General features: G+C 36.4%; 1 protein-coding gene across 3 annotated transcripts; it reads right to left on the minus strand.

Annotated features, from left to right (window-relative positions):
• Positions 1 to 3,407: 3,407 nt before the first annotated feature.
• Positions 3,408 to 24,114, minus strand: LOC139978503 (uncharacterized). 3 transcript variants are annotated; one of them, XM_071988789.1, is made up of 3 exons: positions 23,977 to 24,114; positions 5,906 to 6,961; positions 3,408 to 4,680 (listed from the first exon to the last, which is right to left on the minus strand). In XM_071988789.1, exons 2-3 carry the CDS (start codon positions 6,947 to 6,949, stop codon positions 4,495 to 4,497), a joined length of 1,230 nt encoding a protein of 409 aa, XP_071844890.1. In that variant the 5' UTR covers positions 6,950 to 6,961; positions 23,977 to 24,114; the 3' UTR covers positions 3,408 to 4,494. The 3 variants fall into 3 exon arrangements, with proteins under 3 accessions (XP_071844890.1, XP_071844889.1, XP_071844888.1); XM_071988788.1 differs by lacking the exon at positions 23,977 to 24,114 and adding an exon at positions 19,320 to 19,956; XM_071988787.1 differs by lacking the exon at positions 23,977 to 24,114 and adding an exon at positions 9,286 to 9,687.
• Between the last annotated feature and the right edge of the window lie 977 nt (positions 24,115 to 25,091).

A 25,091-nucleotide genomic window follows, 5' to 3' on the forward strand; every position in this document is an offset into this window, starting at 1 on the left:
ACAATCGTCAGTTCCTTGATATGATTCGTTCCCTTTACACATAGTTGGTAAGCTTGTTAACTTCGTATATTACAGAGGTACGTCGATGGAATATAGATTAATTGAGTATTTTTCCCCCCCAATATTTCGGGGATTGCGCAAAGTATCTGGTCCAAAAAAAAAACACACGACCAGACCTAAGCATGTATACTGAATGTATACTGATTGCATACTGAATGTATACTGACTGTATACTGAATGTATTCTGAATGCATACTGAATGTATACTGAATGTATACTGAATGACAGAAGGTTGTAACAGACCTACGTAAGTATTCATTCCACATCATAAGATAGTAATTAAGGTATATGCATTATACCATACATCATGTATAGGCTACTAGATTGGTTTGTTTACTTAACATGAAAATTGATATTCCATTGTTGACATTAATCTCTTATAGCCAGGCGCAAAGCCAAGGGGGCGAAGGGGCGACCGCCTCCCCCCCTCCCCCCTTGAGCATATTTGTTTTGTATGTTTTTATGATATCGCTAGTAACTTCAAGCTTAGATGCAACTTACAGGGCCTGGGAAGTGCCATTTCCAGCGATCAGGGAGGCATTTTCAGCCAAAAATTGTCTTGTACGCGTAGCGCCAACTCACGGTGGTGCTACGCTTAGATAGTTTTCAATGCAGAATCTACGGCTCTGATAGTTTGCCTACAGGTTCGCCCCTCCCTTGGCAAATTCCTGGCTAGACGCCTGCTTATAGCTCTCTTCTTCATTTCAGTGGTATAAGCAAACAGGTCTAAACATACAGTCAGTACATAAACAAGTGTTGTGACAATGGTGCCTGATATGAAAATGATCATAACTCCATCATTATGCAAGTGATTTTAGAAAATAAAATCCACTCCCCTGAAAGATAATCTTTTGATAACAAAAAAACCTGTTTCTACTTATTTAAATTAACTGCAAACAAAACACAGAATAAATGGCGACCCCATCTGCGTATTAAATGTGCTTTGTTAGGTTAATATAAACTAGATTCCAAGTTTTGCGCACTGTCTGTTAACATAAACTTTCTAATTGCAAATATGTCTCTAAATTATATCAAAATTGCCTTATAAATAATTCCCGTATATATATACTGTGTTAGGTATATACCGCATGGTGAAGAGAATAGTGATTGGCAAGAGGTTAACCGATAACCCAAATTAGCAGTGTTCATTCTTGTTTGAAAAACCTGACAATAAATGGAGCTCATATGAACTAACTGTATTAATATCGGGTAAAATAACATTGAATTGCAACATCGAAAAAAATCACCAAACATTAGCACAGTTAATAAGTTTAATACATCGATAACAACTACACAATTTCAAAACCATTTCTTGTGTCTAGTTTTCAGAGTGCGTTTGTTTACCTGTAGAAATTGTCGATGAAGACATTATAAATAAAAAAGCAAAATGCGACTCTCAGATGGGAATCCCTGTGCCACCCATGACCATTACATGCACTTAGCCTATTTATTATATACATATAAAGACCTATACAGACACTATGAATACATTTTAAAGCCTTATTTATGTGGGCTGTTTACCTCAGCCCATTGAAAGTAACTAAACTTGAGAATCTTTAACATAAAATACGAAACCAATTTCTAATATCAATGATCTTATATTTTAAGTTTATTTATTTATGTTTTATTTTGGGGTAATAGATCGTTGACATCAACACTATGACAAATTGACAAACTCAACATAATACTCTTAGACATCGATGTATATTCCGGTTGAGTAATATATACTAGTCTGTCAGGATTGTTTCGACTTGAATCAATCCGTCTTCATTATTGCGTACCGTACTTAAGGAGAAGCCACACCAACTATCATAACTGGTCTATATGATAGACATATATCAGATGAAGAATGAACTTCTCAAACAGCTAAGACAATAACAAAGCTAAAGAGCTATTTCACACACACACACACGCGACTGACGACTTGAGCAAGTCTAAATATATGACATCATCGAGCCACCATTTCCTTGCATTTATTTATTTTTGGTGGGTTTTTTCCTTTCTTTATTAAAATGTTTATTTTATGGAGTAGCGATGAGGCGACGTGGAAACATTTCACTACCTAGTCGCACTATGGTATCACACAATGACGACATGGCACTACCTCCTTCATCCTCCCCCCTCCCACCCTCACCCCCCCCCCTCCCCTAGTCACTACGCTTAAACCCTAATATCTACTAAAATGGAGCAAGATTGGCTTTGATATTTCGACGAGGTTTTCAGGAACACATCTATCATATATAAGCTCAGTATGATGTTTGGTCATGCTTCTCCTTAAAATGATCACGTCGATAAGGTGACCAAACTTTTACATTACATTGATAATTCGATATAATTTTAATTGATACACACATCATAAAAAAATAACCATATGTGAAATTTGCAAAAGGTGTGAAGACAACACTTGTTTTTCTATTTTGTGATCCCTGCGATTATGAATTTATGACGTAGCAATGTCATATAATGTAATATGATTGAACGCCGGTCACAGACCAAAATAATGCTACATCTTTATAGAGAGTATATAGTACACCACCAGAATTGAAATACAATTCGAAAATCTTTTCACTTTCTTACCTGCCACATTACAGCTTATGCTATTATTGTTATATATATATATATATATATATATATATATATATATATATATATATATATATATATATATATATTCCAGATGATATTAACTCAAACTGTTATATTTCCTTCATGGACACCAACCAATGCAAGTCTCTGACCGCACGAGTTTCTCTATAGATAGTTTACAGGAAAAGGCTTACTTCCCTTGTCAAAGATATAGGTCAAATACCCATAAGGGTATATAAATTATCGGTTAAAACGGTTTTTTTTATAATATTTATCATATTACTTTATTTTACTTCATTTTAAGTTGAACATTTATCCTTTAAAAAAAGCGTGAATTTACATATAGTACTGTTTGCAAATGAAATAAATATAAGAATGGTAAAAAAAAAAACTTGTCCGTTGAAACCTATTGTGTTCTGCTACCAAGGTTTTCAGCCTCAACGATTATAATTCAATGACAGATTCCAAAGAATGGTATAACGTATTTTGCCTCTTTCTTCTCAGCAATATATGAATGCCCTACGTGTTGTCATAGAGCGGGAAATGCTTGACTATATCTACTCATAATCTTTCGCATTGCCGACTGCGTTGTCGACGTCCATGCTGTTGTCGTCGTCGTTATTACTACGTTGACGTCGTCGTCGACGTATTACGTCGTCGACGTCGACGTCGTCGACGTCGACGTCGTCGTTACTGTCGTTATTGTCGTCAGCCTCAACATCGCCACCGTTGTCATTTTCTTGTTTTGATTGCTGCTGTAGTTTTTCTTTCTATTCCTTTGTTAAGGTTGTTGTTATTCCTGTTGTTGTTATTGTTTTTGTCGTCGTCACGTGTATTCTTGTAGTCGTTACTGTTATTATTGTCGTCGTAATAGTTAACGCTCTCATTTTCTCGTTTTCCACGACAAGTCGTGATTTTGATGTTCGTTGTCGATTTGCGATCCTCTCGTCTTGTTTGTCGTTTCCATGCTTTTTTCGTAGTCGTCAAGTGTTGTTATTATCGTCATTAGTGTCGTAGTCGTCGTTGTTGTAGACTTCGTTATTATTATTATTCTTAATGTTATTGTTATAGTTTTCGTCATTGTCGTTTTCTCTCTGTTGGTATTTATTGTCATTTTTGAGGTGATTTATTTTGTTGTTGTTGCTTCTGGTTGTATCGTCTCATTAGTGCCATTTGTCGTAGTGCTCATTTTCGTCTTCGTAATTCGTTTGAACTCTGCCTGCATTTACCATCACCATATTCTATATGATCTATGGTATTGCTTTACCTCACCATACAATATTCTTCAAACTTAAATTTCCAAAATCTGTTTAAAGGTTCACTCATCGTTTTCGTCTTCACCCTCACGAGACCATTTTTATTTCAATGATCTTTAGTCCACGTCACTCTGACCAATTTACACGTCACGTTTCGATGGAATCCTGTACAACAAGAATCACATACTTTTTTTAAGAAAAAGTCGCCCAGGAAAGAACATGGGCACGAAAACCAAACTATCGAACGACTGATCCGCTCTCAACCCCAGTCCCCTTGCATCGGGACTGTGACAGTGTGCCAAAAGGCCGAGAAGCGATCACATTGCGATAACAACAGGTTTATAGACGTGACCATTAAGACTTCGGTGCAGTAATCGACTGGACAGTTTCTGCTTTTTCACGTTAACTTTTCAACGTAATGAACAACGCCAAAACAAGTCACGTGTAAGGCGTGTGTTGATAGTCTTCACGTCGGGCGAGCTGTCTTCAGCAGTTTAACCTGTTACGTCGGATTAAACTTGCCTCTGAATAGCTTCTTTATTTATTGAGTACTTTTCTCAGATGGAACTTCCTTGGATGAAAGGAGCATGCTTCAGTTGACATATTTAGCTCGGCAGGTCTCTACATGAATAAACGTTGGTTCTATGACACCCGTTTCAAAATTAACGACCACAACATTAACAGTACTTATTTCATTCACACAGATAACATGTGGTACTACGGAGGAACGAGGCTCGTCGCATCTATTTGTCAAAACAAATTGTTGTAACTCTTCAGTCTGAAAACAAAGAAAAGAAAACAAGATACTATTGACGAGAAACTAATATAGATGAATTTTGTTTTAGTCTGAGTATGTGCTCAGGGTGAGGGAACTGTAAGCGAGGAGGAAGTAGGGGAGAGGTGAGAAGAGTTGGGGAGGAGAGGAGAGGGAAGTGAAGAGACGGGAAGGGGAGGGGTGGGATGGAGGTGAAGACAGAAGAGTAAACGACTTGAGTAGGGCGGGGGCAGGATGGGGAGAGCGTATGCGAGGAGAAGGTATGGGGAGATGTGAGAAGAGGAGTAGGCGAGGAGGAGGTAAGTGAAGGGCGAGAAGAGGAGCGATGAGGACATACCAGCAGACGACTTGAGTAGGGCGGGCCAGGGAGAGGAGAGAGTATGCGAGGAAAAGATAGGGGAGAGGTGAGAAGAGGAGGGAAGGTGAGAGAAGAACAGAGGTGAGGACAGAAGAGAATAGAAGGAAGGGAATATTATAGCTATTAACCCGTTAGAGCTATAATCGCATTATTGTTTTTGTGAGAGTATGCGAGAAGTATTCGATGACGTTATGTAAGAATATTACAAAGGCTATGAAATATTGTAATGGTTATTTTAGTGCAAATTGTCAAGGCTAAAAACGGGTGTTTCTTGCGATAATTAATATGCTTCATAAAGGGCCATCGCATAATGAAAGCTGTAAGAGACAGTATCGATTACTTGCGATATCAAATATGCTTCCTGAAGGGCCATCACATAGTACAGGATGTAACGGATAGTATCGATTTCTTGCGATAATAAATATGCTTCATAAAGGGCCATCACATATTACATGCTGTTACAGATAGTATCGATTTCTTGCGATAATAAATATGCTTCATAAAGGGCCATCACATATTACATGCTGTAACAGATAGTATCAATTTTTTTGCAATAATAAATATGCTTCATAAACTAAAGCATGAACATGTGCAAGTATCCGTCGTCAAAAGACTGATATTATTATTTGTTGATATTATGTGGTTCACTTCTAATGGATAGAAGTACACTGAGCAGAATGCTTAAAGGCCAGGAACACCAATGAAGTGGACGACGTGTATAGGTGTGTGTGTGGGGGGGGGGGGGGGGTTGTAGTACAAAAAAGGGGGGTGTAGCGGAACTTGCAGCCACAAAATAGAGTAAATAGTTTAATAACTATAAGGGGCACAATTAGTGTCTCACTTATAGTGTGGCAATTACAAAGTACTCACCTGATATAATTGAACTAATCCATTATCAGCGCTGAATGCTAACATAATTTGTTCCCAGGTTCTCTCGTGAGAACAAACGTAAACATGACTTCCACGTTTCGAGCGCTGTCTGACCCGTCCGCCATTCCTTCTGAAGTTTTGATCAGTTGGAGGAACCTCTTCAAAATCATGAAAGAATGATCCAAAGTTCTGCATCACCTCGACGTCTTCTTCCCCAGTTAAATTGACAATTGATTGGTTTGTTGGCAAAGGAGGTAGAGCGCCCTCAGAAGAAATCATGGGGTCATACAATTGTCTGTTGTATTGCACAATCACGTGGCGGCTTTTCTCGATTTGTTGCCAACTTTTGTTTTTGAGTGGAACTGGCGGAGGGCGTTTCCTCGTCCGTCCTGTATTCATTTGGCTAAGAATATCTTCACACATCTGTGGCGAACAATTGGGTCTGTGCCTGTTCACAGGCGGACTTATATTCTCCATTTCAAAATGAGCTTCTAATTGTACCTGACCCCCTCGAATATTGTCAATTGCTACGTCGATTGGTCCCGGGCTTACTGGAAATAGCTGATTCGTCCTCCTACCGAGAATATTGTCAGCATTACTACGCGTGGTAATTTGTTCACTATCAGTTGGGAATGTTCCTGCGCTGCTAATTGGATCTTCAGCGTTTTTACTACTTTGAAAGCCATCTGTCCTCAGTCTTGTTTTAATATTTCTCATTATTACATTTGTTGACCCTGATTGACTTTGCCACGTTACCTTTGGCACCGGACCACCGGTTGATAATATTTCATCGGCTGACGAAGAGGTAGAGTCGTGATTAGTTACAGTCTTTTCTGTGATGATTTCTACCAATGGCGTCCCTGAATCACGACCCCTCTCTCCAACATTTCTATTTTCAGTCCGTCCTCCTGTTCTCCCATGTCCCCTCGATGCTGTTTCAGCGGGATGTGATGTCACAGATGACGTAATTGTGATGAAAATTGCGAGGTAGATTAGGGATCCTGCCATAATCAAAGGTGTACGTTCCACGTCAAACTGTTGCATTGGAATTTATATCTGTGTGAAAGGTGTGAACAAAAGAGAGAAGAAAATTAGATTTTAAGTTACTACTCCAGTAACTTGGACTCCGCACACTCAGTCCAGGAAACCATGCTGTTGTACTAACCCCTCCACATTATACCAGGACCGCTTGGTAAATGCCTTATCTTTGAAAATAGTGCATGAACTGTTAAACTTAAAAACAAGCATTATCTAGAAGTTTCGGTAACATTAGAAGAAAAAAAAATACTCCTATCAAACGTTAGCAAAAAATATCAGGTCGATAAAATTGGAAGTGGAATACATTTGATAAAATCGGTTCGTGATTGAATATCTCAAAACAAGGTTTACGGCTCCCTACTTGCGCGTTAAGGCATCTTACATATTAAGTTGAGAAAAACATCCCCGATTTCTATCATCGGCATTTTACGTCAAGAGGAGTAGCTTTATTCAACTCTGTTTATTTTTATTTTCACGTCTCCCGTGGCTTAAAGGTGGCTAATGATAGCTGTACAACCCATCTATAGTACAATGCCTCCAGATGGCATTGCTAACAGATGTGTGGGACTTTCTCTATTTAACCCAAACAGGCCGATACAAGAAAAGATCTACTCTATGGGATAGCAACCAGGGAGCTCTTACCGAGTATCTACCCTCCCCTGTAAGATACGTACAGCCAGTACTTAGATCAATGGTATAGTCATATACCGGGTGTATAAATATCTATATATATATATATATATATCAATATATATATATCAATATATATATATATATATATATATATATATATATATTTACCAATATATATATATATATATATGTATATTTATATATATGTATGTATGTGTGTATGTATGTATGTATGTATATATATATATATATATATATATATATATATATATATATATATATATATATGAATATACAAATGAATATAAATATATATATATATAAATATATATATATATGTATATATATATATATATATATATATATATATATATATATAAATTCATTTGTAACTGTGAGTTCTTCAAACTCTGCGGTACTAATATACCCAAATTGTCGTATTGTTAATTACACGTATAAGAACAGGAAAGCTGCAATGTATCATTTAAATTATACAACATATACTCGATACAAAATTAATGTAAAATATAATTTGACACCATAACTAATGTTTGCCAGAGGTGTCAAAACCCAAAGAAATTTAACAATTGTTTCCAATTAAGGATACTTATTCCAATAAACCCTTTTTTTAAATAGATAAGTAGGGCTTCAGAAATAAACCCAAAGAAATTTAACAAGTGCTTCCAATTAAGGATATCTGAAACCAATAAAACAATTTTGTTTTTTGAAATAGCTAAGTTGGGCTCAGGAAGTAAGTGAAACAAAAGGGCAACATAACAAACAAATAAACAGATAAATCTACCCCTATCAAGTTAGTTTCATATACAACAACAAATCACTAGTTTCAAAGTTGTGTTTTATTACATGGCTTTAGTGAACCAAATCGTTGGTCACGTGCTTCTATATAATAATATACATGACTTATTTGTATTATTCCAAAAAAAAAAAAATTCTCTTTTGTATATTGTGCTAGTAATCGCTTCTTTATAACAAGTGTGTTGTAAATCGCTTCCTTCCGTTATCCAATGTATCATCAGTGTAATAATACGCCCATTTAACTTCGTATAAATCTAGCAGACTAGCGACAAATACCATTTATATATTTTAAATCTTTCTTTCCATGAAACTATTAAATTATTCATTTTTTTCGTGAGATAACGTTTAATTTCTGTTCTATTTCTTGCCCCGTTATCCTGGGCTCGTCAATCGTCTTATTGTATTTTTAAAGATGTTCAATCATTGACTGATTGAAAAGCAATTTCACACAAAGCTGAACGTGATAACGTGTACTATAAGTTGAGAGAGATGCAAAAATTACTCCCCATTATAGGTTGGCTTAAGTCTAAAATAAGCCAAATTTGGAAATAATCCTGAGAAGATTGGCACGTTATATTGCTTTCTTGCATTTATTAGTGTAAATAATAGTTTAAGTGACATTTATTTAAGCCAGTTGCACTTTGAGAAACAAAATAGTCATAAATATCAAACGTATGCAATTGCTATTAAATATCTGCAGAGGATCACAGTATAATGAGAAAACATTTTACTTAAAAAAAAAAAAACTTTCATTGAGAAATGATATTTTAATCTAAAAATAGTGTTTTAATATATATATATATATATATTCGGTGTTAAAAATAGACATTGTACGTATATGATAATTATAGTTAAGCCTACAACGTTTATGAGATGCTTAAAAAATAAATTACCTTTTATTTGGTATTCCCGACCTGGTTGTTTCAAAAGTATTTCTAATACTGCATTACAAGTTGTAGACACCCTTTGCTTATATCGGCCTTTTATACACAACAATATATTATTTCAAAGAAATTTCAGCACATTTAATCTCAAAGCAAGAAAGCCTGTCCACTTCCTATCTACTTGAAACGGGATATTCAGCAGGGGAGTATATAGGAAATTGGTAATGACGAGGAGGTGTAATCCGGGGGCGCCCTAAAATAACGTTCAGAGTGCAGTCTACTTTACTTATACTCTAAATATGCAATTATACGTGGGTCTGCTACCCACGCTTTAACTTTCTCCTCATCTACTTCTAATACCATCATGCTAGATTCTTGGTCCGTCTATTTGTTTGTTAACAGCATTTCGAAATAAGAAAAGTCAACAAGTTTAGTCCATGGTGGCAAAAAGTTTGTGTAATGTGTGACGTCAAAAGGGTGTTCCTGCGGTTGTATTTATACCAACTCTCTCCATTGTCAAATATTAAAACGTCCTCACGAGTTACATTTGATTGACATTGGTATTGTCTATCACTGTGACGTCAAAAAAAGTCTACACAGGGTTATAAGTTCTAATATGAAGCTACCGGAACTGAGTGATGTCGTCATACTATATTTGAACAATTTATGTCTATATATATGACACTTGATCCAAGAAACTGTTTCCTTTCTTTAACTGTACTCTATAAACTGTGAGTATTCATTCTAAAATCATATCTAACTCGGGGCCTGAGATGAATCAGGTATACAGATCTGGGTGGAACCACTCTAAACATCTTTACAAATATTTCTTACTCTATATTTAGAGTGACTTTCTTGACTTTATAGCTCTCTGCTGCAAGGTTTTAACACCTCAAAATAGTGGCTTTAAAACGACATAGAACTCATGTCAGAAATCATGGAGCTTTGCAGAGCTTTTGACCCCCCCGCCCCCGCCCTCCCCTCCCCCTCTTCCACCATCCCCTCCTCGTCCTCCAACATGCTCTCGTTCAGCAAGAAGGATCGTTCGTGAAGTTAATTAAATGACCGTAAAATGTACAGAGCATCTTTTTTTTACAATTGAAATGCACTAAAAAGAGTTTTCACTTTACTCACAAACACATTCTTCAAACCATATTTGGACATGACTAGTGTTCTGTAGATGACGTCATATCATGTTCAAACACGTGTGATCATTTGGTGTTGAATTTGCTGTACTCTTGGCATACTACTATACTCGACCTTAAAAGGAAAATTCTAGGTAAGGAGGGGAGGGGTTGCGGGGGAGGGGGAGGGGGAATCATCTACTACTCAAGGTCATTCAACTTTAACCATACATTTGTTATTTATGCTAAAAGCCTAGTAGTATATTTTTAGACATTGTGTAGCATACATAGTATGTTTTTCCTAATATCGCGGTTATACACCATGTAATCCATCTGGTAGTTCCTATATTTAAAGCTTATTCATCGTGTTTTGTTTCATAGTAGACAGGGTAAAAGGCAAAGACCTTTGTTTGTGGTAAAAAATAAAAATAATAAAAAACAACGAGAATATGATATTACTTGATGATTATAATTACACCAGTACCTGAATGAGTAAGCTACCGGTACTAAATATGGAATTTCGAAAAGCGGATTCGAAAATGGAACCCCTTGTTCCGGTGGAAGTACATTTCTCGTATTTACGGTTTACTCAGACTAAAAGAGAAAAAATAGCGGTTATTTAACAAAAGAAAACAATTTAAATGTTGACGGGGCATGACGGTATATCTCTGGAGTAGGCTACAGTCGATAGAACTACAAGCTTTGATATGGTATATCAATTTATTACGTCACAATTTTACTAACATTTAAGTTACATATTTAGATTACACCTTAAGCCATCCAGAGGGACTTGGCGTGCATGGCGACTTATATATTAAACACCGCTTTCACTGGTTTTCATTTCCCCCTGATTTACGGATAACTTCTTAAACAGCATTCACAATATACGTTAGACCCCTGGTATTCAAACTTTGTTATCTTGATTGAACTCAATTTCCCCGTTCATCATCTTGGCGACCCTGCCGTGGCGGATGTTATATGGCCTAGTGGGGATGGGTGGGGTAGGTCACCCCCTCCCCATTAAGAAAGTTTTATATGAATATCGTGTGCTTATAGTTTGCCATTTTTGAAATAATCTCGACCCCAACGTTGAATACTAAGGTGGGAGGGCGTTAGGCTCATGCAAAAACGAGGATTATGATCACATTCAATATATTCAATATATAATCAATATATTCCTATATTATTTGCTTGACTTGATGTTTCTTGCTTATTTAATAAATCAAAAGCACTCGAAAAGTACGCGGATGAAAAAGTTCTCGGACTTGGAAGTCGGATTCTAAAATGTTGTACTAGGACACATGGTACTTGACAGTAGGAAATTCATGTACTCGGAAGTACATCAGTACTCGGATGATAGTATACATGCCTACAAAACTTCTGAATACGCCATTTTATGCCAACTTTCTCTTACTCATGGCAAACATATGACAATCGTTATATTTGTTCCTTACTGTCAGAAATTTAAAAAAAACATGGGACTTCATCCAAAAGTAAAATTCAAAAGTTCTTTTCAAAATGAATAATGCAGTATCACTTATTCTAAAGGGTCTTATAACGCTATAAAACAAGGAAGAAAAAACATGTGGTGACATATCTCAATGGCTTTGCCGTAAGCAAACCTCTTCTTTACACTAGTGAAAAATATGTATAAACATTTTATAAATCATCACCTCTTGACAAAACTGTTGCAAACTGTTTCATATGAAAATTAATGACCCCAACCGCACTCTATCGTAGCACTTAATTGCCTAAAGTGCCATCATATTGTTGTTATTAGGGAATCAATAATAATAATAATGATAATAATAACCATACTGTGGGTTGCGTTAACCTCTGTGACACTAAGAGACATCATTTATGCCTACGTTATTTTTAAAATAGCTGCATGGTTGCCATTTTAAAATCATATCCTGCTTACTTTTCATCGGGCTCTCGTTCTTTACGGCAACGTCTGTGGAGTTTTCCTGTTTTCGTTCAGAATAAACGATTAGCCTGTTTAGCTATAACCATAGCTCTGCAAAGGTTGACGACACTACCTGATGACTCCCGCCCTAATTCTTAGATTCAATGTAAACTAGGCTAGATGTCTCACAATATTAAAGTGTGATAGTTTAATGCTCACTGGTTATATTTACTATGAAAAGCCATACCTATTTCTTTCTCAAGCAACGTCTGTTGTGACATTCAGGGTCGCAACCATCATTTTTCTACTGGGATGGGTTGGGAGGGGGTGGGGTAAGATCTTATGTCTTCCAGGGGCAGTGGAGGGATTTAAGGGGAGGAGTGGTCCTTCCATTGTTTGGTCAAATGGATGGTGCTTACATGCAAAATGATGCTAAATATTTTGCAACTTTTGAAACAATGTTGAAGAAATTTTGACTGTAGGTTGCACCACATATGCATGTGATATATTTATGTTCTGTACACTAGGATTTTTCGTAATAGTCTGTCTGACAGTGGGGGAGGGGCGAGGAGGGGCGGGAAGTCTGAGCACACTGGTTGTATTCTGAGGCCCAAGTCTCCCATATACGTGGTTGCGTGCCTGTGACATCATTAACTACCCTAGTAGTTTCTTTTGACGCGTATTTATTAGCAAACTGTCATATTATCCCGTTTACGCAACCAGCTTAACCAAGAATATCATATTAAGGCAAGTTTCTATGCAACTGTTAAGTCTAAGTCTTCTATATAATGCAATTGGCCTCCTCATATATGACTGCTCAACCACTAAAGAGTCATATCTTTTCAATTTAAAAAATGCATATATACTGTATCGATACCCTGTGACAGAAGGAAAATGTGTTTTGATCTTTAAATGATGTGGTAGTTAAAAGAACGGTAAATAAATTGTTGCCAGCTAACTTCCACTTTCGTACCTCGCTCAGTTTCCTGGGGTTTTATCAACTCTATATGTTATACCGTCTGACTATTAAAACAGATAATGGCTTTGCCAGGTTACTAGATCAGTCACAATCTATGACTACGCGTTATATGAAGCCAACGCTACACATCACGATATCCACCTCTTCAGTTTAGAGCCAAAACTAGGAATCAGGATACGACGAACCGAGTAGAATCTTTAAGATGTCTCTATCACAAGTTAAGAAGATCTCGCCCCCTCTACAACCCCCCCCCCCCCGCCCTCGCTCTCTCTCTCTCGTTGTCTCACTCTTTCTTTGTAAACAGTCCTAACGTGTACCGCACTATACCTATAGTAACAAGACTTGTGACAGATGGCCAACTGTACTTCTATAGGCTTCTTCATTTCATCTACAAACAATACCCCACACCGCTTCTCTTGTCCTCTCCTCTCCTTTACCTCTTCTCCTTCCTCCCTAACATCCCTGTACCCTCATCCATCCATTTCTTTTTCCCCATCAAAAGATCCATCCATACACTTATGGGTACTTCAATTGTATATCTACACGCCTTGAATGTATCCTCTTTTACAATAACCCACCCCTTCTCCCCCTCTCGTATTCCTCGTTTTGTACTAATATCCCTCCCTCCTCTCCCTACATCCAAGTCCTTTATTCCCATCAATCTATGTCCACCTATAAACTTCAGTCACCCCACCAATATTGTCCATTTATAGTTTATAATTTCGTGTGTAGGCACTTTTAATGGTATAATAAATAAGTAGACCAGTTGACCGGAATTAGTCACCGGTCACTAAGGCTGTACGTTGCTAATTAATGTAACAAAAATTCTAGATACTGTAAAGATAGGGTACTAAGGTTGTGAGGAGGCATGTTAGCGAGGAAGCCTGGTTGAAACACAATCAACCTCATCATTACAATACAAGGAACTTCAAAAGTACAATGGCGTACAAATACCCATGCGACAAGATAAATGTATTCTTTCTACTTATACCCAACAGATTCAGTACTCGCATATCGCAGATAAAAAAAAATCGAGGGTTGTCAATGGTATTCGCATCGTCCTATTGTCGTGTCACTCAGAAGAGAGAAGATGGGACGGGTGGACGACCCCGTTATAATTGCTCGACCTACCATCTGTTCGTAATGTTTCATTGGTCTAGTTTTCACTTCTCTCACGGCTCACCACATTTTCAAAGACACTAAGTAACCAGTGAATGCTTGAGGGAACCAGACCGTTTGCCATTGGGAATAAAAAGGCAACTGCAGTTCAAATTTGTACATCACATCACAACGTTTACCTTGTAGTTATTACCCCTAGAGTTTGTTACCCATAGTCACGTACTTACATGAAACTATTGTAAGTATACAGTTTGTTTTATTACATGATCAGTTCTTCTGATATATCTTGTGCATTATTTTGAATAAATGTTTTAGTCGATCTGATTCATTTTAACGCGTTTGAAGAATAACACAAATGACGTAACGTAAAAAGTACCGTAACGTAATACACCATATACTGTTCCATCACATGTTCGTTCCACCATATAGTGAACATTGTATTGTGTTCCACCATATAATGAGCATTGTATTGTGTTCCACCATATAGTGAGCATGGTATTGTGTTCCACCATATAGTGAGCATGGTATTGTGTTCCACCATATAGTGAACATTGTATTATATTACACCATATCATGAACATTGTATTGTGTTCCACCATATAGTGAACATTGTACTGTGTTACACCATATAGTGAACATTGTATTGTGTTACACCATATAGTACACATGGTATTGTGTTGCACCATATCATGAACATTGTATTGTGTTCCACCATATAATAAACCTTGTATTGTGTTACACCATATAGTGAAAATGGTATTGCGTTACACCATATGATGTTCCATGCACGGGGACAGAGGAGTAAATACTAACCCACATTCTAACATAGTCATTTATTTATTTATTTTATTTTTTATTTTTTTATTTTCTTTGTACAGTCACCGATACCGTGTCGGGCAGTGACTCACATACCGCTACCATAACACACACAAATATACACCGTGTTACTCATAAAACTGTATTCATACGGAAAGACGCAACATGTTAAGGTACCCTACCAAGCAACTATGATATATAAAGGTAAGGCAATCTTTAAGCATTCCCCCCAAAAAAGAAATTATTTTAGTTAGACGTTAGACGTACAGTAGAACTGGTCGTCTACAGAATAGAACTCGATCACCATTTCCCCTCCCTTCACCTCCCCTTCTACCCTTTCACCTTCACCTCCCCTTCCAGCCCTTCACTTCCCCTTCCCTTCACCTCCTCTTCCAGCCCTTTACCTCCCCTTCCAGCCCTTCACCTTCCCTTCCATGTTCTCTCCCCCCCCCCTTACTACTTTGGAACACTTTGAAAACAAGGCTTTGAAAGCTTTGAAAACATAATTATCAAATGAAAACCAAACGTGATTAAATAAAGATCGTCATACCCCGCATTGACATAAATGATTGTATGAAGTAGCTACAATCTGAAATTCCTTCATTCAACACACCTATCCACTCCTTCCACCCCGGTCCTTCTGCCCTATTCCCTTCCCCCATTCCGAATATACAAATCCAATACTGACTAAGGAAATCTCTTGTTCAAAGTTCATGGCCTCGCCCTCTCTTTATTCAATTTCAATGCTCTTTTGATTGTGTTTGAGCTGACTGTGTTTGAGCTCCTAGATTGTACTTCCTTTTAATAAGTCCGTTTCTTAAAATAATAAAATTCAATCTTTTTGAAAGCAAGCGCCGAGTTCCTTCTATAAGATGATAAAACATCATTTAGAAGGCCTCATCTCGAGATGTTTTCACCCGTCAGTTTGTTTTCCATTTGTTTGGGTGTTTTATTTATTTAAGGGTCATTTCAAATTTAATGGTTGAAATGAAATGATGAGTCACCACGGCGACCCGTTTGTGATTGTTTGTACTTTTCACGTGTGTAACCGGTTCAGTTTCCAACACAGAAGTTGTACAATTGCTTGGAGCGCTTCATACACATAAAAACAAAAAAATAGATATTATAAATTCAACATTTCAATAAATATTTCAAAATAGATTAGTATTAACCTTAGCTTCAAATAAGCATACACTTTTATGTGTATATTTCCTAATATCATTCCAATGTTAGAATGTTAATTTCGAACACCGTGAATATACAAAATGCATCATGTAGGAGAGTATATGTTTCCAAAATGTACCAATAGTCAAACCGATAATACAATGTCCCTATAGATACTGCTATTAGATATAAGAAAGGGAGGGGGTATGTGGTGGGGAGGGGGTGTGGTGGGGAGGAGGGTTTATGGTGGGGGAAGATACTGACAAAATGAACATACAACATACACAACACGGAAAGTCCTTTACAGGAAGGAACTCGAGCCAACAAGACCTAGAAAAGGCATTCAACGGAAACAGGGTAGCAGGCCGCGATGGGTTGTGTCGGACAGCGGTAACCTACAAAGATGGGGGAGGGGCTGGTGGGATGAGAGGGTGGGTAGGGAAAGATTTGTTTACATCGTATAGTTATCATATATAAAATTCTAAGAACTCAACAATGACAAATGAACTACAACTGTCAAGAAACATCAGGATCTATAGAATGGAGAAACGGAAATTAATGACTTTACAGAGAGACTCTTAATATCTACAATTCTGTATACGCCTATACTCAGGAGATAAATATAATGTATAGCAAATTGTGATTTCCTTTTCAAACAGATTCATACTCAGTGAGATTCATTTTCAAGTTTTAAAAGCTACTTATCAAGAAAGAGATATCAGTAATGACCCCAAAATTCGGACATTTACCATTTTCGACCTATCATACATCAGCCGAAATATTACAGTTATCTGTGAAGCATCGGTTAACCCGAATTGACAGTTGTAGGTGGTGCACGGATAACCTATATTGACATGATTTGCTGTTACCAAGGTTATGGAGTTTAAACCCCAAAACTTTCACCCACTCATAACTTGGCAGAAGTATTATAAAGTAATTTTCTGCAGTCTGAAGGTTCTTAACCTCAAAAACACCCATAAATATTTTTCGTTGATTTTGCATAACTTTAGGATCGTTTCCGATCATGCAAGTCATACCACATTCATACATCATCATTGAATATCTTCTCATGAAAATGGTATGCTGCGCCTCACAAAATTCATGGTATATGTTTATCATTCTGCAAACCAAACTTGGGCATTTTTATGGCCTAAAAAAGTACTCTAAAACTGCAATTGCATGGGCAAATATTTGTATCCAACACTGGGTCCGCATTATGTGCATTTCACCAATCTTGCGCAAGAATTTGCCTAATTTCACGATTTTGTATGTTACTTAAAATGTCGTGATTTCCGGTTTGTTGGACAAAACTATGTCATATTCTACATGGGATGGACGCATATATGTATATATGTTTCTGTAGGTATTGGTCTAATTTTTGACCAGTTTTTTATTGGGGGTGTTTGCTTTAGTAAGTTTGCTGTATGCTGTTTCATGTACCGTTGCCTATAGCATAACTTCCGGGTGTAATATCACCAGATTGTGAAAAAATAATCAAGGCAAAATGCAGCTTTTTGCAAGAATGCGCAGACAAATCAGAGAGCTGAAGGTTACCATGAAGAAAGTTACATGAGCGCGAACGCTAAATAGATCTAAACATTGCTTTAGTCCTTCTGAAAAGTGCCAATATGAGGACCATTTGCACTTTCTTTCAGTAGGTATTACTTGAAGAGTGTTATTGCCTGAAAGGGAGTAGTGGGCCTGGTTTGGCCCGGGCAAGTCATGCCCTTTTCCATTTTTCCCCTTAAGTTTATATTTTGGTAATGAGAATAAATGATTTCTTATTCGAGATTTACCCGCGTCCCCTAATTGACAGCGGGTCCCGAGACTGTGGCCCCTCTGAGCCCCCCCCCCCTTCCCCACCCCGAATCCGCTCCAGCATCTTGCCAGGTCCGATTGGGTACCGTAGTGTATAAGTTCTTAGAATAATATTAGATTGGTAGTTTAAGCATGTATATATGCTTAACACGGAATCTAATTTGGGCAACACAAGTAAGACACATTCATGAGGCAATTAGCCTTACTGAGTAATTAATACTTAATGTGACTTATATAGTAAACCAAATGTGGTATGGGGAGCAGGGGACCAGCATTTGATCAAAGGAAAATAAGAATAACCCTAAATGCACCGAGTTCGATATACATTATTGGAATGTTTGAAAAATCTTAAGACATTTGGCAACTTATAGCGGCTACTTGTGTTTCCAACTTTTAACTTATTATTACCTAAAATACAAACGGATCAGACACATTAGTTCTCTATTTTAGAAATGAATATTCATAAGGGAATAGTTAATTAATGATCCATTGGATGATAACAAAAATCATCGAATCCAGACACTTTTTATAGCAGTATTATCACAAGATATCATCTAGCACTCCGAATGCATAAATAAATATATAAGGGCCCATACAACAGAGTGTTTCATTTACCGTCTTATCATAAACATAACGACCCTTTGTTATGCGTAATTTATAACTATAGCATATTGCTCTTAAACAAACAAAAAATCAAACATGATGCATTTACCCTCTAAACTAAATAACTAAGGTATAATTCAGTATTGACAATAGTTCTATATTTATCTCATTTCTTTTAAGATTTTAGCCTTCCCGGACTGGGATGTTTAAATGTATCCATGAAAAAGGCAATTTAATAGGCTAGTACTGAGAAACCAATTTATACCCTCACCCCTTTATTTGATTGAATGTTTGAAGAAAAAAAAGACAACAACTGCAATTATGGTATTAGAACAATTAAAATATTCTTTCAATCAAACTATAAGGAAAACAAACTAATTGAAGATATTATTTTTATTCATTTTGAAACGCAGTATCCTAGGTCACACTATATTACGATATTGATGCTACCATTAGCCAATGCTACCGTAAATGACTATATATATATTATATATAAAAAAAACATATACTTTACCTGATCAAGAAGTGTCTTTGGGGACAGCAGTCCGATCACCATCCACATTTCACAAACAGAATGATTGTATTGGCTATATTATCATACATACATAACAATATATATGTCCTGCAGTGAAGTTTACTCCTTCATCTCGTATTCGATTCATCACAGCGATACAAAACAACTTGTTGACGATTTGTTTTTGCCCCGTTTACTTCCAAACAGCCTCGCACAGTGCACTTGTAGATATCGGAAATAACACTTCCATGTGAGCTCTCGACGTGTGCTAAACACATTCAAAGGGTTTGGAAATCCAGTGAATCTCTGTAGATATTATAATTTGCATGATTTTAAACCAGGTTGGTTGGTCGATCGTTTGGTCGGTCGGTATTTATCCCATTGGTCAACAAACAACAACCCGGGACACCATGCTGTACAAATAGATCCACTGCTATAAGGGTACACGGTACGAATTCCTCAACTACGGGAGACCTTTAACGTTTACTGATGAAATCTAATGTTCAATTGGTGAGGTCTTGTTCCGCAATTCTTTGAATATCACGAATAGCTGTCTCGTTAGCAAACATATACCGTAAGATCGTATCATAAAGGCCTAGTATACCGCTGCCATAGTACGCCACGATATTCTCATGGTAACAGTAGTAGGAGAACGAACGGAAGTTTCTATTAAGTGATCTGTCAGTATGCCAATAGTTGATCTCAATCGGTGAACTTTTAACCATCTGATATTAATGCAGCTTTTGATTTGACAGTTGACCTACTTTGTCACAGGTATACCGATTTCAAGGACATAGAATAATAATCATAATATTTGATCCTTGTTTCAAATATGATCTGGTAATCTCATGGGAAAAGAATAACAGACTACTGCACATTCTTTGTGCCTGTGTGTGTGTGTCTTTAAATACTCTCCCCGTATTTCATATCTTACTCATATGTTGCAATGAGGTAATATATGGTACTTTTGAATATTGTTTAAGACAACTTATAGTCAACGAAATATTAAAACAAGAAGGGTAAAGTTATGACGTTGTGAGTTTGTTGGTGTTAGATACATGCTCATGTAATCAATAAATTCAATGTCATAAATATTCATCATATTTTGAGACGATTTTCAACTAGTTTGATTCATGTCATACTTATGGTATAAATGCTGGCCTTAGTGAATATATGATTTCTGCTGCTCTTATGACATGTTTCTTCAAGAACAAGCAAAAACAAAATAGTCCATATAATGGCATGGTCATTTAATATTGTGAAATTGCCTACTGTAAATGACTATGGCAACTTAGATTATGATTAAAAGTTTATCAACATGTAATGGCATTGAAGCCATTAGGTGCATACTTGCTTTCTGGTTTAGCATCTTATACAATAACATGTTCCTGTCTTTCACTTGCAGGTTGGGTCAAACTTGCCACATTACCTCCAGGCATTATAAAATAAAGAAGAATGTGATGTTAGCGCTATCACAGATAATTGTGGAGAGAATTACTGTTCTCCAGAATAGTACGGTGATTGTGCAGTTGATGCTCGTTTCAAGGCTTTCTATGTTTTAAATGTTGAATACTTTTTAAGAAAGTCACCCAGGAAAGAACCTGGGCACGAAAACCAGTTAACCGAACGACTGATCCGCTCTCACCCCCAGTCCCCTTGCATTGGGACTGTGACTGTGTGATCATCGTTGGGTGTGCATCACCATTCCCCTCGAAAGGGAACAGATACTACACATGATCTTAGCCAAAAAAAATTGAGTACCCGTCAGCATGTAAATCTGTAAGGGACTTATTTACAAGCTTCCAGGCGGTCGCAAATAACTGCATTAATACGCTCACTGCAAACTGTGATCAAAGTAACGTATAAGCTATAGTTCCATATAGTATTGTAAACTACCTCAACCAAAGTCTCACAGCATACATTGCAGTAATTTACAAGTAATTAGCAGACAGAAGATGGTTTCGATAGTGAGTGTTGCTTTCTGAGACTGTTGAAACTGTCATTCTTGCATATCATAAACTTCTCTGTGACTTTTCAGCCGTGAAAAAAGTTAGAAATGAAAAAAAAAAAGATTGCTGCTATAATATTCTGCTCTATAACTAGATTGATGATTAGGGTTCCTGCGGTCATGAAAAAAACTTGGAAAGTTATGTGCTAATACATTTATCTTTCATGTCGATCGATTTGCAACCCCCGCATTGAAGTTTTTCTTTCGTCTAAGTCTTTTTTGATACATGGATTTGACTAAGTAGGAACAGAATTATAGACCTAATCAACTATCTCTCATATAGACCTAATAAACATGAACCAGTAAACCGATATATCACCCATTGTGTCTCTCGTAAAAAACAAATAACATCTCTCATTTGTATACGTTCAATGTCTAATGTCGTATTTATTATCCTTGATTTGTTGCCATAGATCAAGGATAATAAATAAATAAAAAAGTATGACGATAATCCAAGACATTAACTAGTCCGGTTTAAAGCTGTCGTGTTTTATATTGCATATATTTAAGATATATAATCATTTTTCCAATAAGTAATTTTAATAATCTAACTTGTTTTAATACCAGTAGCCTATCTGTCAATATTCTCTGTTGTTTTCCAAAGCAAGTGAATATTTCTCGATGTCTTAAATCTGTATTCTGTGTCGATCTGTATAGTGTAGTAATGCTCTTACTAATCTATGAATATTCATCAAACACACATGATATATATATATATATATATATATATATATATATATATATATATATATATATATATATATATATATATATATATATATATATATATATATATATATATATATATATATATTGGGTACCACCTTACGTTCTAATCCAGACATCTGTATATACTTCAGATAATTTCGTTGCGATATTTTAATTACTAAGTTAGGCAGAACTTTAACTTTTCATGTACCATAGTCAGACAAAAAGAATTTTAGTCCTTTTTTTTACAAAGTTTTTCCCCATTTTAAGATGTATTCACTTCAAAAAAATAATAATCTCTTGAGTGCTCATTTAAAGCTAAACTGATGATGACGTCAGCTCCACCATGCAGGTCTAAATGTTAATTAATGGTTTTTGAACAAAACAAAAAATCCACATAACACCAACAAAATGTTAGTTTAACTTCATATCACTAACAACACGACACGTTTGGGTGATTTTCAACACAATTTGCCTTCGACAATTTTGTACAATTTTGTACACCATTGCAAACATGTCATTTTGAGGTCTTAGAACACTTACGTTTTTCAACCTGAGATTTGTATTGCATCTGAGAAAGTGATCTGATTGTCTCTGGATGTCACCCACAAAAGTAGCAAGTGGCAATGTGACACATTCGCCTTGCAGCTATCCAAAAATAAATATGCAATGTGAGAAAATACTCCAACCAACTAATGACACAGAACAAGTTTTATAAATTCAACTTCTCAATTTGCCATGTATTTATTTAGGAGAAACTTTCTCCTTTAAAAAGAAAAAAAATTAAAAGTTACAACTGCAATATTGCTTCTTTACATTACTGCATAAGAACAAATAAAACTTTGAATACTTTGATACGACGAATTGCTTTGGAGCAATCTTTACCCGATGATGACAAAATCTAAATTTAATCTAACTCCTGAAAAAGTTTTAGACTTTCCAATGTTGTAGAATATCTCTGGATCTCTCTCAATTGTAAGAGAACAAACTGGTACGTACCAATTCAGCTTTCATCTATATAATTACCAGATTTACTTTCCTCTACAATAGAGTGACGTTAAATCTTCCAGTCAATAGACAACGTATATTCAAGCCACTTTAATTGAAGTATTTCAAATGTTCAGCATTTTTCCTAAATTAAAAGTGGTGTACGTAGGTGTACGATAACCCTGGTCTGATAGTAGTGTTCTCTTAATGGTCTCCAATATATCAAAATTAATGTTTTGCCTGTCAAAGTCGTCCTTTAAGCGTTGATTCCAATACAGTTACTGTGTAACCCACAAATATTTAAATGTATTGTTTTCATTCATTTGCACTGCTTATGGATATTGTCATCATTCCTATTTTAGATTTTGCTGGACTAGATTATTTACACTATCAGGGTATCTACAGTCTTTCAGTCAAACGGTCATGTATCTACAATGGGGATTGTATTAATATCAAGTCCAACGCAACACACGGATTTAAACACTTGTTGTAACCATAACAACAGACTTTCATAAATGATAATATAACCTACTCATGTCTCGCATTACGCCATATTTATCAGCGCGGCATGAGACGTTAATGGTTTGAAAACAAGGAGTTGACTAATTAATTTCCAAATTTAATCAGAGTGACCTATTCCTGAAGAAACCGACAAAAAAACTGAACTTTTCACTTTCTAATGTTGCAAAAGTCCTCCATTCACTATAAGTTCAACATATAGGATGTTTACTCTATGGTTCATTCGTTTACCACAAAAACCGCTCAATAGTTTGCACTTACATTTATATGTTTACAAACATTTCAATATATCGAATCGAGAATTAGACCTACTCTATTCTGGCAAAATAACTTAAGGATCAAATATCCAACTAACTTCTTCGTCTTGCTTTTTCTCCTTTGACAGAATGAATGCCCTATGTCTATACCTTATTATACTTAACCGATTAGGCTTACCTTCCATCCGTTTTAATAAGCTGCCTTCTTCTTCCCAGTCTCTCTCTCTCAGAAGCCTTCTCTGCAGATTTGAATCCTTTCATTCAATCTAATTAATAAACAGTTTTGCTACAGTCTGCTTCATTTTATACATTTCACGAGCCTCGTTCTTATTACCTGACTTTCATCACTGCATAACGTGGGTGGGTGTGTGGTGAATAGTTCATACCTAAGTGAATAATGAATAAATGGAATTCGTCAATTACTAAATACCATCGCTGGTTTACACTCCGTATATTAATGCTTAGAAACGAAAATCATGAAGCAAATTACACGCGAAACATATTTTTTTACAATATTCCAGTAATGTTGAAGTCTAAATTTATATATTATTATTATTGTAGATTACCGCGTTGAACGTTGTAAGAAAATCACGCCTACTGATTTGATACATAAATCTTCTAGATTTGGCTATAAAAATAACGGATGAATGTATAACAAACAGAGAAACACGGACATTGCAACGTTCACGGTGGCATCTTATATACCATTAGTTATGTATACCATTAATTTATTCCGCTTCGCTAATAAATACGGCGATTACGGCATTGTTATATCACATGGCAAGTTCTAAACCTTGAAGTCGAAGCTCGTCAATTTAAAAATAACTACTGTATATGGCATCATCCATTTCCCTGAGCAACAAGACTCTTGGATTCGCTAGACCATGGCAACAAATGGGACACGAATGGTCAGGATATGGAGGCGATTCGACTTCCGGTTTCATGTCACCATTGGTTACAACTTCCACGGCGGTTGAACCTAGCTTTCCATCAAGTGGGTCAAGAGCCTTTTCCGGGGCGAGGGAGGGGAAGGGAAGGGGTTTCATGCTGCAAAGGTCCTACCTGCCACTCCTTCTCTTGTAATCACAAATCTAGAGACCGGACGTACTAGTCCAAATAAGGGAAACGCATCGTCAAGGTCTTAAATTATCTTCCTTCTAAACGCATATTGTTATCTTTACAAAACATAATTGAAATGGCGCCCTCCATTTCCATTTGCTCCTTTTTAATGACTTTACATATGTGAGCGGATTTCTGAAAGTATAGAACAAATGTGTATTAATATTTCGTAGT

This window comes from Apostichopus japonicus, chromosome 13, assembly GCF_037975245.1.
Source record: "Apostichopus japonicus isolate 1M-3 chromosome 13, ASM3797524v1, whole genome shotgun sequence".
Lineage (NCBI taxonomy): Eukaryota > Metazoa > Echinodermata > Holothuroidea > Aspidochirotida > Stichopodidae > Apostichopus > Apostichopus japonicus.

Bases quoted from the DNA above. Each gene is read 5' to 3' on its own strand.
- LOC139978503 (XM_071988789.1), bottom strand. From the start codon at position 6,949: ATGCAACAGTTTGACGTGGAACGTACACCTTTGATTATGGCAGGATCC. The intron at 4,681-5,905 runs GTGAGTACTTTG...CTTTGTTTTCAG, and splicing joins GATTAGTTCAATTATATCAG to ACTGAAGAGTTACAACAATT.